Source organism: Neophocaena asiaeorientalis, unplaced genomic scaffold (assembly GCF_003031525.2).
Source record: "Neophocaena asiaeorientalis asiaeorientalis breed wild unplaced genomic scaffold, Neophocaena_asiaeorientalis_V1.1 scaffold449, whole genome shotgun sequence".
Classification (NCBI taxonomy): domain Eukaryota; kingdom Metazoa; phylum Chordata; class Mammalia; order Artiodactyla; family Phocoenidae; genus Neophocaena; species Neophocaena asiaeorientalis.
Window position 1 is genome coordinate 3,771,364 of NW_020175027.1, and position 17,704 is coordinate 3,789,067.

General features: G+C 43.8%; 1 protein-coding gene across 1 annotated transcript in view; it reads left to right on the forward strand.

Annotated features, from left to right (window-relative positions):
• Window positions 1-6,249: 6,249 nt before the first annotated feature.
• LOC112411732 (DNA-directed RNA polymerase I subunit RPA49-like) overlaps window positions 6,250-17,704 on the forward strand; it is a gene marked incomplete at its 3' end in the record, with an annotated part of 12,943 nt that continues 1,488 nt past the window's right edge. The window contains exons 1-8 of the mRNA XM_024763018.1: window positions 6,250-6,413; window positions 6,981-7,084; window positions 8,293-8,369; window positions 10,051-10,136; window positions 13,898-13,956; window positions 14,738-14,882; window positions 16,609-16,716; window positions 17,346-17,442. Coding sequence (XP_024618786.1) covers window positions 6,338-6,413; window positions 6,981-7,084; window positions 8,293-8,369; window positions 10,051-10,136; window positions 13,898-13,956; window positions 14,738-14,882; window positions 16,609-16,716; window positions 17,346-17,442 — 752 coding nt within the window. The remainder of the gene's footprint in view (window positions 6,414-6,980; window positions 7,085-8,292; window positions 8,370-10,050; window positions 10,137-13,897; window positions 13,957-14,737; window positions 14,883-16,608; window positions 16,717-17,345; window positions 17,443-17,704) is intronic.

The window sequence follows — 17,704 nt, forward strand, 5'->3', positions numbered from 1 at the left end:
GACAAGCCTGAATGACCACCATCCTAATAACAAAGGTTCAAAACAAATAAAGGCAATAAAACTGACAGAACTGAAAAGAGAAGTTGTAGAGACTTAACAGTATCTACCCTCGAGCGTGCTTTTTTCCATTTTTGTGTTCCTCCTAGGAAGTTAATTCCTGAGGGCAAGGATAGTGTATTTTCATTCTTATATCTTCCAAAGTGCCTTGGATAGCGTTAGAATCAGGATTTGTAAAAGATCTGAAAATATTCTGGAGAAAAATTTGGCAGGGTGTGTTAAGAATCTTTTTTTAAATGTTCATGCTCTTTGATTCATTAATGCAAGTCTTAGGACTCTATCCAAAGGAATCCATCCAGAAAAGCAGTTTTATGCTTTAAAAATTCACTGAAATATTCCACATAACAGTGAAAAAATTGGAAACAGCTTAAGTGTTCTACTACAGGATTGGATACATAAACTCTGTGACAACATTCAATGTACTATCATGTGAGATTTGAGAAAATGCTTACAAGATAATGTTAAATTTCTAAAAGGGTACAAAATTGAATACAATATTATACCAGTTATATAAATATACATATGTGCAGAGAAAATGTAGAAAATAATAAAACCATGTTAACAATGTTTGCCTTCAGGTGGGGAAGGGACCGTGGGTCAGTATAATTGCATTCTTTATATTTTTCTATGTTTTCCTCAATATTGGACATCAAATATGTATTGGTTTGATAATTTTTAAAAATTCATAAGTGTTATTGGGGAAAATTAAAATATCTGAACAGGCTGAATCTAACACAAATTTAACAGGCCTTCATTTAAGGTCTGAATCTTTGTTTTTAAAAAATTGCAGGGATGGTGTGACTTAGCAGAAGCGAAGTCAAGAATTTTTGTTTATTGTTAACCCTAAATAAGTTAACCAAACAGTATAGATGTTTAGAATAAAAGCACTTATTGGTTTCATCAGGAGAGGCATGGTTAGTAGCACAAGGGAGGTGATGGATCCTTTCTGTTCTGTGTTACCCAGTCCAGAGCTAATGTATTGATCTGTGTGGGGTCCCACAGTGTGAGAAGGATACAGAGATATTGGTGTGTGTCCAGCAGTGGTAACCAGGATGAGGAGAGACCTAGAAACTTTGGTGTGGGAAATAGCCAAGGGGCTGGGGGGAGTTGCTGAGAAGGAGAGGAGCAGATAAGTGGAAAGCATGATCAGAGTATTCAGGCTTTTGAAGGATTCAGGGCAGAGGAGTTGGTCATGCTCTGTGTGGTCCTAGAGAGCAGAACTGGAACTACAGGGGAAGCTACAAAAGGCAGATTCAGCTTTGTGTAAGGAAAAATCTGTCCAAGGTGAAAAGTCTGCTTTATAAGGAATAAGTCATCCATGTCTATAGGTATGCAAGCAGCGTCTGCATCAGGAATATAAAGGAAGAGGAAAGGGAAGAGAGGGAAGAACAGGAGAGGGAGACAAACACAGAAAAAGAGACAAAGGAATAAAAAAGAGAGGCAGAGAGGCAGAAGATACAGTTTTGAAAGCTCTATGTGAGTTACAGCAAATGACCTGACCTGCCTTCACGTCTTTGCTAGTGATATCCGGAGACGCCAGCAGATGGAGATATTACCCCAGGAAAGGAGGACTCTGCCTGACCCCACCCGAACCCTCCAGTTCCTTACTTTCAAAAAATCATTTTCCTCCTCTGAAAAATAATGCCAAGAGAGAATTCCAGAAGTCTCCAAATTTCCAAACTAAATTTATAAACAAAAATTTTGTGGTAAATCCTGCCTGTGATTACCCCTGACTCTAATTTAGAAGAGGTCACTATAGCTTTTGTCATTTTGGTCACTGCCTAAGTAGGGCTCCCTCCATCTTGCCCCATCACAGTTATGTATGCATGTATGTATATGTATATGGTATCTGTGTATTTAGAATCATTGTTAAATCGTTAAACAGTATAGGGGTATACTACAGTCCCCTTCCCAATCACCTTGCCATTAATACTTTCCTTCTCCCGACAGAACGTCTGTCACTTTGAATTCTTGCCTGTGGTAATTCTGGGAGCCTTTGCTCTCAAACCATGTGTCATAGTTTTCACTCTTCCACTCAGCTGTACAGCGGCAAATTCTGAGGGCTTTCACAGACTTTGACTGGTAAAGATGTGCCTTAAAAGGGAAACGTTCTTGTACAGCAGTGCTCCACAAACTTGAAGGGTGCATTAGTTATCTAGGGATCTTGTTAAAGTGCAGATTCTGATTCAGAAGATTTGATAGGGCAGGATATTCTGCAGTGCTAACGAGTTCCCAGGTGATGTTGATGCTCTTGGCCCAAAGATCATACACTTTGAGTAGCAAGGGACATATAATATGTCCATATATCAGGAGGGGCCAGGGCACTGCTCTCAAGAACTATAATTGATTCTTTGTATCCACTTCTGTCTTCTTTGTCACTCGTTAGCTTTTTTAAATTTTTTTTTTTTGCGGTACGCGGGCCTCTCACTGTTGTGGCCTCTCCCGTTGCAGAGCACAGGCTCCAGACGCGCAGGCTCAGCGGCCATGGCTCATGGGCCCAGCTGCTCCGCAGCATGTGGGATCTTCCCGGACCGGGGCACGAACCCGCGTCCCCTGCATCAGCAGGCGGACTCTCAACCACTGCGCCACCAGGGAAGCCCTAAAAAATATTTTTTTTAATTATTTTTTTAGTCTGTGCTGGGTCTTAGTTGCAGCATGCATGCGGGATCTAGTTCAGCCACCAGGGATCGAACCTGGGCCCCCCCCCCCCCCCCCCACTGGGAGTGCAGAGTCTTACCCACTGGACCACCAAGGAAGTCACTTGTCACTTGTTAACTTTGATTTAACTGTTCATGTTTTCATTCAACCAACCAATGTTTACGGAGAATCTGCTATTTGTAAACTCAATGCTAGTTAAATTTAAGCAACTTTAGTGTCTTTGAGCTCCAGTCCCTATGCTAGGCTCCTAGGATTTGTGATGATTCAGACTCATTCCTTGCCTTGTCACTCATTCATTCAACATTTATTGAGGGTCTACTATGTGCCAGGCACTGCTCCAGGAGCTGAAGATATGGCAGTGAACAAAACAAACAAATCTGTTTATTGTTTAACCCCAAATGAGTCTGTCTCCAATGGGGGAGACAGGCAAATAGTTAGACAATTAAGATTTTTTTTTCCTTCTTCCTTTTCCCTTCCTGAGCAATTCAATCTGAAAGCCATTTGGTGGGTAGTCTTCCACTCAGAGGGGAAGGGGAGCCTGCTGTGGCCTAGATCAAGAGTACTGGAGTCCAAGCAGGATGGGAAGTTTATCCATGTGGAAAGGGTGGCCTGATACAGTGTCTGAGCCTAAGCTAGGTGAGACAGGCATCTGGGCAGGGGGCAACCTTGTGAGGGTTGTCAGAGCCTGATCAGAGTAAGGAGGGCATCTGGGATGGTTAACTTTATGTGTCAACTTGATGGGCTTCCAGGGTGCCCAGATTAAATATTATTTCTGGGTGTGTCTGTGAGGGTGTTTCCAGATAAGATTAGCATTTTAATCAGTGGACTCAGTAGATTGCCCTCTCCAAAGTGGGTGGGCATCATCCAATCTGTTGAGGGCCTTAATAGAACAAAAGGTGGAGGGAAAAGGAATTTGCCCATGTTTTTCTTTCCTCATCTGTGAGCTGGGACATCTCATCTTCTCTGGCCCTCAGGTCTTGGAGTTACACTGTCAGCATCCCTGGTTCTCAGGCCTTCAGAGTACACCACCAGCTTTCCTGCCAGTTTACAGATGGCAGACTGTAGAAACTTTCGGCCTCCATAATCCTGTGAGCCAATTCCTCATAATAATCAATCAGTCTCTCTCTGTATCTCCCTCTCTCTGTATATCTCTCTGTATCTCTCTCTCTGTATCTCTCTCTGTATCTCTCTCTCTCTCTGTATCTCTCTCTCTCTCTCGTTCTGTTTCTCTGGAGAACCCTAACTAATACAGCATCCATGTAGGGGCTTGGGCTTGGTTCAAGGTGGGAGGCTGAATGGGATAAGAAGAGCCTTCATGTCAGGTGATGGTGATGAGAGGTGTGTTACTTACAGGGGAACTGATCAAATAAGTAAATATATTAAGGCTAATTGGAACCAGGTTTCCCACTGTCAGAGAAAGAAGTTATAAATATGGGGGGGGGGGAAGGAAACCAGAATGAACCTTATGGTGATGGACTGGAATTAGAGTTGAACTTATGGTTTCCAATATATACAGATTTAGAAATAAATCACTTTTAGTTGTAAAATTGTGTCTACATATATTCCCTAATTCGGTTAATTCAGGCCTGGGAGGAGTGACATCCCAAAAGCAGACCATACCTAACACGTAGATCTTGGTCTCTAAATACCATTCCCTACCAAAAGAAACCAGAACTTGGAGAAATGGGTGATTTCAGGGCTGAGGCAGGGAAAGTACAGGGTCAACTGAAATATCTTGTGCCAGAAAGCAAAGATGTTCAAAAAAATGATATGAAAATGTTAAAAGCACACAGAAACCAGCTTATCGGGTTCCCACTGGCCCAATCTGGGAAATTTTGAACTTAAAACTAAATGATGATAGTAGCAGATTCTATTCTATTGAGTAAAATAGGAATCCACAAGTCCATACTGATATAAATAAATAAGTAGGAAGCGTGACGAACAGGATACTTTCTAAGTCTATATGTACCTGCCCACAAAATACTTATTAATTACAAAGAGAAAAGAATAAACTTTACAGTGGAGAAGCCTGGTTAATAGCACTTTAATAAAGTGATCAAAGTTACTATAGCCAGTAATGGGACAAATCGAAATTGTCTACCACCTGACATGATACAATGAGAACAGTGTCATATCTGTAATATTCCTGCCAAAGATGCATAAACTGAGACTAATCACTTGAAAACATTAGATAAACCCAGATTGAGGGACATTCTACAAAATAACTGGCCTATAAACTTTAAAATTTAAAATTCAAAGTCAGTGAAGGACTGTTCTGGGTTGAAGGAGACTATAGAGCTATGACAGCTAAATGCAACGTGATTCTGGACAAGATCTTTTGCTATAAAAACATTACTGGGACAGTCGGTGAACTTAAGTGGGGCATGATGATTACATGGTAGTAATGCAGCAATGTTAATTTCCTGATTTTGATGGCTGTATTGTAGCTATTTAGGGATGTTCCTGTCTGTAGAAAATATTATACATGATCTTCAGGGGTGATGGGGCATGAGGTTGGTAACTCATTCAAAAAAGTTCAGGGCAAAAAAAGTTCTTTGCACTGTACTTGCAATGTTTTTGTAAGTTTGAGATTGAGTAATTAGAAAAGAGTGATGTGCTCAGGCAAAGGGGAGCTCAGGTGTTAAGGTTATTCGGATTGTGTTGGAGGTATGTGTGGGGGGAGAGGATGAGTCTCGAAAGAAGGCAATTTGGAGAAGAGATAAGTCAACACGGTTCTTTCCCTTCAACAGCATTTGTCTTTGACTGGGCAAAAGGGGCCCTGGCTTGGGTCCAGGCTCAAAGGCCCTCCTTTTGTTCTAATAACTCCCCATGCAGTAGGGAGGGTTGAATCCACAGGGATGAAGGGACATGCCCATCAGATTAGGTTTCCCTTCTAGTTCACCCCAGAATCCTTGAGCCTGCTGGGCCTCTCCCTCTGGTCCATCCTTGGTGGGTTGATTGAGCCACAGTATGCACGTCTAGACCCGAGAACTGATCATGGCGCTGTTTACAGGATTGTGGACCAAGTTTTGGGGCTTAAGGACTGATGTCCAGGTGTGTGGAAGGAGGTCCTGGAGAATTGCTGTTCTCCGCGAGTCGCCACATTTAGCTGGAGCTCAAGGATTGCCTATCAGAGAATTCTAAATTTGAACTCGGACTTTCAGATCTTAGTAAGACATATTTACACCGTAGTAGAGACAGACCATAACCCTACCTAGACAGGGCTGAGGAAGAAACCCCACACAACATTTAGTCAAGACTTGCGTGCGCTGCTCAACCTAGAGGTACACAGCCTGAAATGCGCAGGCCGAGTGCTGGGCCAATCAGATGCTGCGCCTTGGAGAGGCCGGCGGAGGAGGGAGCAGGACAGGGTGAGGATGGAGACCACGCCTCTCCGCGCGGAGGGGCGGGGCGAAGGGTGGGCGGGGATGGCGCTTCTCAGAGCTCAGGGAAAGAGCGGGGCGGTGCCTGCTGGGGGCGGAGCCACGCGTCTCTGAGCGTGCAGGGCGGTGCCCGGCGAGGCCCTGCCTTTTCCGGCCCGGAGCGTTGCCTCTGCGTGTGCTTAAACGTGCTACTGGCCACGGCTGTTTTAGATCCTGGGTTTGGCGTCTGGAGAGGCGAGATGGCGGCGGAGGTGTTGCCGAGTGCGAGGTGGCTGTACTGTGGAGAGCCCGACGAGAGCCAGAGAGCTCTACTGGGTAAAGACTGCGAAGCTGGAGCAGAGTTCCCCATAACTTCCTCCCCTTCCGTCTCGGTACCGCTACAGCCCTCCACTTACCACATCCGTCGGGTGCCCGTTCCCAGCTGGGCCAAGATCCCTTATAGTCTCCGACACTACTTGGGGTTCGGCCAGGGCTCCTCTGTCATTGCACCATCTTTCTGGTACCACCTCCCACCTGGATGAGGAAATCCCAGTTACCCCCTCTCCAGGACTGTATTACCCAGGAGCCCGTCATCTGCTCACCCACCAGGTCTCACACCTGCTCTATTTCCTTCTCTCTGCTGGCCAGGGATTCCCTCTGTCTTTCTAGATTTGGCCTAGGTCTCCTCAGTCAGCTCCATTCCCCTAGTTATTCCCTCCTGTCAGAGCCCTTCCCCAGCCCCTCTTCCCACCTGGACCTGGACCTCCTTCAGTCCCCCTTTGGGTCAGGACCTGGGGCTCCTTGCCATACCCATTCCTCCAGTCACTCCCTCCCGTTGACAATCTATTTCCTCCCCACCATACTCTTGTGCTCTCATCTCATTCTTGGGCTGCAATCTTACAGTCCAGTTCTCCAATGGGAAGCTACAGAATCCAGGCAACATGCGTTTTACCTTGTACAAGAGCAATGATTCCACAAACCCCAGGAAGAGGAGTCAGCGGATCCTGGTAAGTGCTGCCGTGGCCAGTCACCTCCACTCTTCAGGCCTCAGGAGGCCTCCTGGGTGTGGGTGGAGGTAGGAGGGAGTGAGTGGAGAAAAGGGGGGATAGCAAGTGAGCCTTTGAAGAACTTTGAGCCCCAGCAGGCTGGGGTGTGGGGACAGGTTCCACTGAGTTTCACACTTGTGGTGAAGCGCTGGCCTTTTATTCATTTGTTCATTCAACAAGCATTTATTGAGCCCCACTGTGGCCCTGGGCTGAAAGCTGCTAGGGAAAGACCTAAGTGAGAGCTGGCCCCACTCTGAGGGAGCTCATACTCCAGAGCAGCGTTTCCCAGTCTCAGCACTATTGACATTTTGACCCAGATAATTCTTTGATGTGGAGGCTCTCCTGTGCAGCACTGGGTATTTAGCAGCTTTCCGGGCCTCTACCCATTAGCTACCAGGAGCACCTCCCAGTTGTGGCAAACAGAATGTCAGACATGCCTAGATATCCCCAGAGTAATTCCCTGGGTTGAGAACCACTGCTCTAGAGAGGTGAGAACTGGATGTGAGGGACACTCATACAGAAATAGATAAAGCTCAGGGTCCCTGGGAGAGAGAGTACAGAGCAGGGCAGAGTGGGTTCAGTCAGTGAAGTCTCTGCTTGCTAGAATGTCTTCCTGGGGGAGGGTGCATGGGAGCTGAACCCTGAAGGATGGAGGAGGGTTTAACAGCTGAAGTTAGTACTCCAGGTGAAGAGGATAGCCAGGACAAACATGGGGAAGCAGGAAAGCTTGGCTCTGATTGAGGAGTGAATTAACCATTTCCATGGTCCTGAGAGCATATAAGGAGCAGTCAGGATAGAGGAGAGCAAAGAGGTTCAAGAAGGGCTTGGACTTTGGGGTTGCCTGCAGAATCATTTTGTTGCATGCCTCTAAGTGCTGAGAGCCCTGGGCCCATCTTCCAAGTCCTGTGGTACAGCTCCCCCAAGAACTTCTCAGACCAGCTAGAAGCAAGCACTACCTGGGACTTTTCAAAAGTCCTCTTGCCTTTCCCCCAGGGATACCCCAGATTCACTTAGAGATAGGGAGCTGGATCATCTCAAAGAGGCTCTCTCGTTCTGATCCACCTGTGGTTTGGATTCTAAAGCTTCTACAAACGTGGAAAAGGGAGTCAAGATATTTACTATCTTTCAACATTGGTTGTAATGGAGCTTCTCCCCCCTCTACATTTTAGGCAGCTGAAACAGACAGACTTTACTATGTGGGAAACAATTTTGGGACTGGAGCCCTGAAATGCAACACTCTCTGCAGGTAGGAACAGGGGAAAGGGATTGTGGGAAGTGGTTGGGGGGTGGCCCTGGCACTGCTCTTCGCTGTCTTTATTTTAGGGTCAGTGGGGGAAATCTAGAGAGATTTACCAAGTTCCTGTGTTCCCAGACCCCGGGGCCCTCACACCAGCATGTAGACATTCCTGAAATTGAAAAGGGACTTACATTTGTTTAATTTCCTGAAAACCTCATTCATTTGTAGTCTTAAAAAAATTTTTTTTGTAAATTTATTTTTGGCTGCGTTGGGTCTTTGTTGCTGCACACGAGCTTTCTCTAGTTGCGGTGAGCGGGGACTGCTCTTCATTGTGGTGTGAGGACTTCTCATTGCGGTGGCTTTTCTTGTTGCAGAGCACGGGCTCTAGGCATGCAGGCTTCAGTAGTTATGGCACACAGGCTCAGTAGTTGTGGCTTGCAGGCTCTAGAGCGCAGGCTCAGTAGTTGTGGCACAGGGGCTTAGTTGCTCCGCATCATGTGGGATCTTCCTGGACCAGGGATCGAACCCGTGTTCCCCATTGGCAGGCAGATTCTTAACCACTGTGCCACCAGGGAAGTCCCCCCAATTTTTTTAATTGAGATATAATTGACATATTAGTTTCAGGTGTATAACATAATATTCAATGTATGTATATACTGTAAAATGGCCACTACAGTGCCTAGTTAACATCCACACATAGTTATAAAATTTTTTTCTTGTGATGAGAACTTTTAAGACTTACTCTCTTAACTTTCAAATATACGCTACAGCATTATTTTCTATAGTCACCATGCTGTACATTACATCTCTAGGACTTATTTTATAACTGGAAGTTTGTACCTTTTGACCACCTTCATTATTTCTGACCACATCATTAACTTGCAATATTCTTTGCTTATATCTATCTTGTTCCCGAAAGGCAGCTGTCTCCACTAATTTGGAATGTGTGATCAATAGGCCAGAGTTTACCAGAAGTCTGCCTTGGGACTAACTACAAGAAAAGGATTTGGTAGTGTCTGAGGCTCCAGAATTTTGCCTAGCTCTGGAAAGATTACTGACTTGGGGCAACTCTGCCAGTAGACCCCCAGTCTGCTCCTCGGTACAGTGAAGATTGTCTAGCCTGAACAGTCTTAAGTGTCAGGGGTTGGCATAATGCAGTGTCCTTGTGAAGGTAGCCATCAGTGAATCACAAGCCCCTTTCAGGGTCCCCCCGAACCACCCTGATAGAAGTCAGATTAGTGTGTATATGCTTGAAACTTTTAACTTTTATCATCCCTTTACAAAGATTTTCTAGTTTAAACTGGTCTTCTCATAATTACCAAGGTTTTACTTGTCTTTGCCTCCATAGAATTTATACGTGCAGTAAATTCTAGTGTTTAATTCTAGATTCTTATATTCCAGGAGGGTTTCCCACTACAGCAGTGAGCCCAAATGTGATCAGCTACAAGAATCACCTGGTGGCTTCCCCCACTGCCCCCAGAGCCTCTTCATGAGCCCTTTCCTCCTTTCCCTCCCCATGCAGAGAATTACTGCTGTAGGGGATTATTGTTACTCACGAGCAAGTGATGTCTTCCTCAGGTGCATTGCGGCCGAAAGAAGGTTGAGAACTTCTAAGCGGAAAAAAGGAGGTTGTATAAACAATATCTTTTGAATAATCCATTGTCACTGGTATTATTCCTTTTTTATTCAGGCACTTTGTGGGAATTTTGAACAAGACCTCTGGCCAAATGGAAGTATATGATGCTGAATTGTTCAATATGCAGCCACTGTTTTCCGGTAGGTCTTAGTCATGAAGGCTCAAAGAAATGCTGAATATTTTAGGTTTCCTGGATGAGTCGGTTTGACTTTTTGATTTGTAAAATACATTTTGTAGCTAGTTTTTCAAGGTTTTTTTTTCCCATTTGAAAAAGTTTTAAAAGTGCTTTTACTCAGCAAATATTTATTGATGACCTACTATGCTCCAGGCACAAGTTAGGGGCTGTGAATATAGCAAAACAGACACAGATCCTGTCCCTACAGTGTTTACAGACTTAAGATCAGGAAACTAATCTTAGTTAAAGCAAGTTGAGCACTGATCTGAGCAGAGTATTGGAGGGCATACATGATATTCTTTTCCATCGAGGGCCTTTCTTAATTTTTAATTGTTCTAGTTGGGGTAGAGGTTTAAAAAGTTTTTTTGATTAATTTATTTTTGGCTGTGTTTGGTCTTCGTTGCTGCGTGCAGGCTTTCTCTAGTTGCGGCGAGTGGGGGCTACTCTTTGTTGAGGTGTGCAGGCTTCTCATTGCGGTGGCTTCTCGTTGCGGAGCACGGGCTTCAGTAGTGGTGGCATGTGGGTTCAGTAGTTGTGGCACACGGGCTGTGGCACATGTGGCACATGTTGCTCTGCAGCATGTGGGATCTTCCCGGACCAGGGCTCGAACCCGTGTCCCCTGCATTGGCAGGCGGATTCTTAACCACTGTGCCACCAGGGAAGCCCTGGAGTAGAGGTTTTAGAATCTCTGGTAGATGATAGAAGTTGCTTATAGGTTGGACAGTAACTTCCAGGTCGATGCAAAGTCTCTACACTTTCTAATTTGGGAAGAGATCCATTTTCTCTCTAATCCACTGGGAGAAGTTACAGTAATTCTCCACTTTGGCATTTTAGAATGTTCAGGGCTAGAGTGAGGTCTTCCAAAATGATAGATAAGAGGGTCAAACTCAAGGGGCTCCTGTTCCTAAATCTTAAATACTGAGAACCATGGTAGGGGAGGGAGTTAGATAAGGATCACTAGGATCATTGTGAATCTGCTCGATACCTCCAGAGGCATTAGTTCTAATAACTTCACTCTCTCAAAGCAGTGGTCTCAGCCCTTTTGAGAATCTCATAAGGACCTGGACCTACCTCCTAGAAACATGTAATTTACCAAAAATATGAGATTTTGCATATAATTTTAAAGGGCTCTTGCATCCCAAAGCCCAGCTGTGAATTTCCTAGGGGTCCATAGTCTGTAGGTTAAGAATTCCCTGCTTTGCAAACAAATATAACTGCATATAAGTTATCCTCCAAATGCTCTTCTGTCTTCTGAGGAGGCAAAGAAAATTGTTCATTAATTTGTTGATTAAACACGTTTTTGTTTTTACAAGTAAAAAATTTAAATATTGGTTAATTCTAACCAGCATATATCAGAAATACGCACAGCATTTATTGGGTCCTTACTATGCTCTGGGCGCTGTTCTAAGCACTTTGAATGCACTACATCATTTACTTCACATAACAACCCTGTGGGGTAGGTATTGTATTCCTTTTGTTTAATCAATGATGAACCTGGCCCAGAGGCTAAATGGCAGGATCGTACTGCTGGCGTATATGAGAGACCTGGAATTTAAATGCGGCACCGTCACTCCAGAGCTTGTGCTTCTGTCCACTAGATTATATTGCCCCTTACATGAATACTCTGTGGGAGATTACAGAGCTTCATGTAAATAATACATACCTCATGTTTATGCCTTGCTTTTAGGTCTTGAAAGAAAAATTTTTTTAACTTTTTTAAAAAATTGAAGTATAGTTGATTTATAGTATTTTGTTTCAGGTGTATGGCATATGATATATATATTTTTTTTTTTCGGCAGATTATATTCCATTATAGCTTATTACAAGCTATTGGGTACAATGCCCTGTACTATTCAGTACATACTTGTTGCTTATCTATTTTATGTATAGTAGTTTGTATGTTACTTCCATACTCCTTATTTGTACCTCCCCCACACCCTTAGTAACCGTAAGTTTGTTTTCTATGTCTGTGAGTCTGTTTTGTTTTTTTTTAATTTATTTAAATTTATTTTTGGCTGCATTGGGTCTTTGTTGCTGCACGTGAACTTTCTCTAGTTGCGGTGAGCGGGGGCTACTCTTGTTGCGGAGCATGGGCTCTAGGCGTGCAGGCTTCAGTAGTTGTGGCACACGGGCTCAGTAGTTGTGGCGCACAGGCTCAGTAGTTGTGGCGCATGGGCTTAGTTGCTCTGTGGCATGTGGGATCTTCCCGGATCAGGGCTCGAACCTGTGTCCCCTGCACTGGCAGGCAGATTCTTAACCACTGAGCCACCAGGGAAGCCCTGTGAGTCTGTTTCTGTTTTGTATATACATTCATTGGTATTTAAAAAAAAAATGTTTTCTAATTAAATTATTTTTATACAGTTTTTAAAGGTTATTTTCCATTTACAGTTATTATAAAATATTGGCTGTATTCTCTGTGTTATACAGTATATCCTTGTAGCTTATTTTATCCATAATAATTTGTACCTCTTACTCTCCTACCTTTATATTGCCCCTCCTCCTTTCTCTTTCTCCTCACTGGTAACCACTAGTTTGCTCTTTCTGTGAATCTGCTCTTTTTTGTAATATTCACTAGTTTGTTTTATTTTCTAGATTCCACATATAAATGATAGCATACAGTATTTGTCTTTCTCTGACTTCACTATGCGTAGTGCCCTCCAGGTCCATCCATTTTGTTTCAAATGGCAAAATTTCATTCTTTTTTTTTTATGGCTGGGTAGTATTCCATTGTGTATATATGTATAATGGCTAGAATAAACCAATATTTACAACTTTTTTACCTATAAAAACAAAAATGTGTTTAAGAAATTAATGAACAATTTTACATACATACACAATGAAATGTCCTCAGGGTGTGGTGGCCGCTATTACCTTGATATGGGGTGTGATTGGTGTTGGGGGTCTAAAGCCCAAGGAGGGTGTGAGGTGGTCCTTCCTTTCTGCCCCATGGCTGTCACCTCCCTGTCAGGGGCAGGGGCTGCTCCCCAGCTGCTAGACCCAGTCTTCTTCCAGGGGCTGGTTGGCCCAGATCCTGCACCAAGCTGTGGTGTGGAGTGAGCCCATGCAGACCTTCTCTTCCTTTCAAATACCTCTCAGGGCGGGGCGGGGGGTGGTCCCAACCCTACTACCTGGTTACGTGGAAATCTTTCTTTTTTTTTTTTTTAATTTAACTTATTTTTTATACAGCAGGTTCTTATTAGTCATCCATTTTATACACATCAGTGCACTTTGGTTGTATAGGAATTCTTCTGCCGGTTTCCAGTTAGTTTTCTGTGAGAATTTTTCCACATGTAGATGTATTTTTGATGTATTTGTCGGGGGAGGTGAGCTCCAGGTCCCCCTCTTTATCCCTCCTCCTTAGGTCTTTTACAAGGAGGGCAGAACTGTATACTGGGAGGAGCAGAGGACTTTTTTTCTAATCCCATCTCTGCATTGCCTGGGGCAAGTCATTTCACCTGGAGGCCTCATGTTTCCTTATTTGTGAAATGAAGGGCTTGGATCCGATGACCCCTTCACTTGACTCTAATTTATTCTCCAAATCCTCTAACTGTATGCTGAAGCTTCATATTAAATGTTCACAGTATACACATGTTAAGCTCTGGAAAGTCCTGTACTAAAGAAATCTGTTTTTCTTAGATTAACTGTTAAACAAATATTAAACACTATTATGGTCTGTAGGCCTTACAGTTTGCTTGTTTTTCTTTGTTTTTGTTTTGTGTTTTGTAGATGAATCAGTTCAGAGTGAATCGACACTAGAGAGTCACACCAAATCTTTTAGAGAAAAGGTAAGTATAACAGAACTAAGATGTGAGACCTAAAGTGAGTTCCTTCCAGGCCTTGGGTTTCTCCATCAGTAAAATGAACTGGTTGAACACAGGGGTCTCCCTAGCTGCTCTCAGCTTATTCAGTCTGTGGTTCTCTGGACAATTCCTACCTGCACAGGCCTCCTTGGCCTCACAGACTGCAGACCTCCTCTCTGGGGCAGGTATACACAGCTCTGTGCCAGTGTCTGGAACTGGTTCTCTGGGCTGTAGCATAACACTTATTTTCAGGATTTAATCCAAGTTTCAGAAAATATTGGAAGCCTGGAAACTTCATATCAAGACAAAGTAAACTTTAGGATTTTCAATGTAGAAGCTTCCTACAAAGCTCATCTCACCCCAGGATGGGAAACTGATTGAATCTCCAGTGCTGCTTGGAAGGGAGTGAAGCTGTCTTCAGGCTCAGAGGGAGAGTGAGCGATCTGTTAGTAATGTCTGTTTTCCGTGTAGGATTAGAAAACCGGTAAGCTGTGTGCCCCAGATTTACCAACCCTAATTGTAGTCTTTTTTACAGGTGAAAACACTGTTGATTTATAAATAGCTCATTACAGTTTATAAAGCAAGTACTTCAAATCTCTTAATATCTTTTGGTTCTTAAAACAAGCCTATGAGGTAGTTAGGTATGAGTCAGCCCAATTTACAGAAGTGGTATTAATGGCTCAGAGAGGCTGTTTACCCGTAGTGACACAGCTAGGAGTAGCAGTGCTCAGCCCGTTCCCAGTGACCAAATTTGTCTTTTGCACAGATGGATTCTTGCATTGAAGCCTTTGGTACCACCAAACAGAAGCGGGCTCTGAACTCCAGGAGAATGAACAAAGTTGGCAGTGAATCTTTGAATAGTGCAGCGGCTAAAGCTGCAGAGAGTATAATTGATACAAAGGGTGTGACTGGTAAGCAGCTGGAACTTGGGGTAAGAGGCTGCTGGTAGAAACAGCTTTCCCTTCTCTTGAGATCTTTCACCTGCCCCACAGATAGAAATGATGGGAGTTAGGGCTGGATTCCTTCCTGCTTCTCCCTGAGGGCCTTCTTAGGAACAGATTCTGGAAATCATAAGAAACATCTGACATGGCCTGCTCTCGGTGAGCTCACAGTCGAGTAGAAGAGACAGCCATGGGAACGATTATGTGCCCTCTGTGTCCTTGGTGCCAGGGCTACAGCCTGCAGGGCACAGAGGAGGGAGACGGCCTCAAGTCTCTGAGTTACAGGGAGGTTTTCGTCAAAAAGGCTGATGTGATGATGATGAACTAGCCTCTAGAGACACTTTGAGGTCACTGGATCTTTTTCTTTTCCTAAATTCTTCAGCAGCTTGAGTATTAAATTGTATTATTTAAAATGTGTAATGTGTTTGTTGTTCAAATGCATTATAAGAACATAAGAGAAAGTTTTATATATATATATATATATATGAGAGCAGTTTTTCTATTAAAATAGAATTTTAGTAAGTTTTAGAAAATCTTTTCATACCCGATGATTATATATTTTCCTATGTTGTCTTTCAGTACTTTCACAGTTTAACTTTTTACATTTACAATTTAATGATTTTTTTTTTGTCTATGGTACAAACCTAATTTTATATTTTCCAAATGATTAGCCAGTTGTCCCCAAATCCATCCTTTTCCTTTTGTAAAAAATGATTTAAAAAATCATCTGTATCATTGTACCACATTCTTAATTGTGTTCTCGCTCATCATTCTGACTGGCTATTCTTGTAGCAGCATCAGGTCCTTTTGATTGTAGTAGCCTCACCTTCCAGTTTGTTGTCTGATAGGGCAAATTTATCCTCCATCCTTATTTTTCACAAATGTACTGGTTATTGTAGCATGCTTATTTATTTATTTATTTATGGCTGCATTGGGTCTTTGTTGCTTCATGCGGGCTTTCTCTAGTTGTGGTGATCAGGGGCTAATCTTCGTTGCGGTGAGCGGGCTTCTCACTGCTGTGGCTTCTCGTTGCGGAGCACGGGCTCTTGGGTGTGCAGGCTCAGTAGTTGTGGCGCACGGGCTTAGTTGCTCCACGGCACGTGGGAACTTCCTAGACCACGGCTCGAACCCGTGTCCCCTGCATTGGCAGGCGAATTCTTAACCACTGCACCACCAGGGAAGTCCTGTAGCATGCTTTTTTTTCCCAGGTGATCTTAAGAATTATTTTGTCAAGTTCTCTCAAAATCCAATTGGGATTAATATGGGGAGAATCAGCATCTTTATAATATTATGTTTTCCCATCCAGGAACATAGAAACATGTCTCCATTTAGTCAAAGATATACTTTAATGTCTAAGTAAATTTTTCAATTTTTTTTGCTCAGTTTACTCTCAGCTACTAAAGGACATTAAAAAAAAAAGTAATTCACCCATTTTCCCATCATTCTACAAGACCAACTATTACAATTTTCCTGTTTTCCTCTCTGTTCTTGTCTGTGTGCATACTTAATTTTTACATGGTTATTCCTGTGTGAGAGTTAGCTTTATAATTTGATTTTTCTTTTTCATTGACAATATGTGAAGTTCAGATGAGGGGGTTCTGGGCGACGATGATCTTGAGTGCACGGGTTGCAGAGTGTTGGGGAACTTGAAGCCGAGCAGGGTGACACTGACACTGACTCTTCCTTCATTGAAAAGCCCTGGTCAGTGACGCCATCCACGATGACTTGCAGGATGACTCCTTCTACCTCCCTCCCTGCCATGCTGATGCAGCCAAGCCTGAAGACGTGTATAAATTTGAAGACCGTATCCTTCTTGTGGGAGAAATGCCACCTCATTTCCCAGGTTCGGATATGCGCACAGGAGTGGCATGGCCAGGCTCTCTGAGGGTGTCAGTGGTCCTGTGATACTCATAGAAGCTCGCCCCAGACTCTTGCAGTTGCCCCAGCACTATTGCTGGGAAGTCAGCGAGGCTCCCTCACTAGCTGAAGCACCTGCTGCAGCAGAGGCCTCTCAGGCCTTGAGATTCAAACCCATCCCTCAGCAAAATGCAGAATGCCCACCGTTCGGCCCTGTGGGGGTCACCTTCCGTGAAGAGTCAAAATATGACTTTTAAGTTGGCCAGTGCCCAAAGTCTAGGACAGACTGATTGTATAAAGAAGGGTTGGAATGTAGAGTTTCCGTACTTGTGGCTCTAGTCAGATGGAAAGTGCCTGCAGTGGCTTTGTGATAAGAGAAGGCAGAAAGCCCAGGCAGGCAATGAGCTCTGGGCTGGGAGTCTGGAGAACTGAGTCTGAAGCTCTGCCCGGACATACTGTGTTATCTTCCCCTCTCTAAGCCTCAAATTTTCCCATCTGTAAAATGTGGCCGATATAAGATGATCTAGCTAGTTGGATGTTTCCATTTTGGTCACGTTGTTCTTGACCTATAACTAGTTCTTTCCCCTGCGGAGTATGACGCTCTTCAGAGCCCTTCTGAAGCTTTCAGGAATGTCACCTCAGAAGAAATACTGAAGATGATTGAAGAGAACAGGTACCCGAATTGGGCAGATGGAGTGTCTCGGGAATGATGTTGGGATACAACAGTAGTCAGACATGAAGCAGACCTTGGGTGTTAGTCAGTGAGAATATACGTCTGTTCAGCATTTGAACATGAGCGAGCTAGTGTTTTCTCAAATGGTTGAGCTCCCAGGCCTGTTGTCCCAAGGCTGTGGGTGGCTTTCAAGGGAGAGAATTGGCCTCTGAGTACGTGGAACCTGTGACTGGGCAGAGGGTGGTGAGGCCTTGTAGTCTAG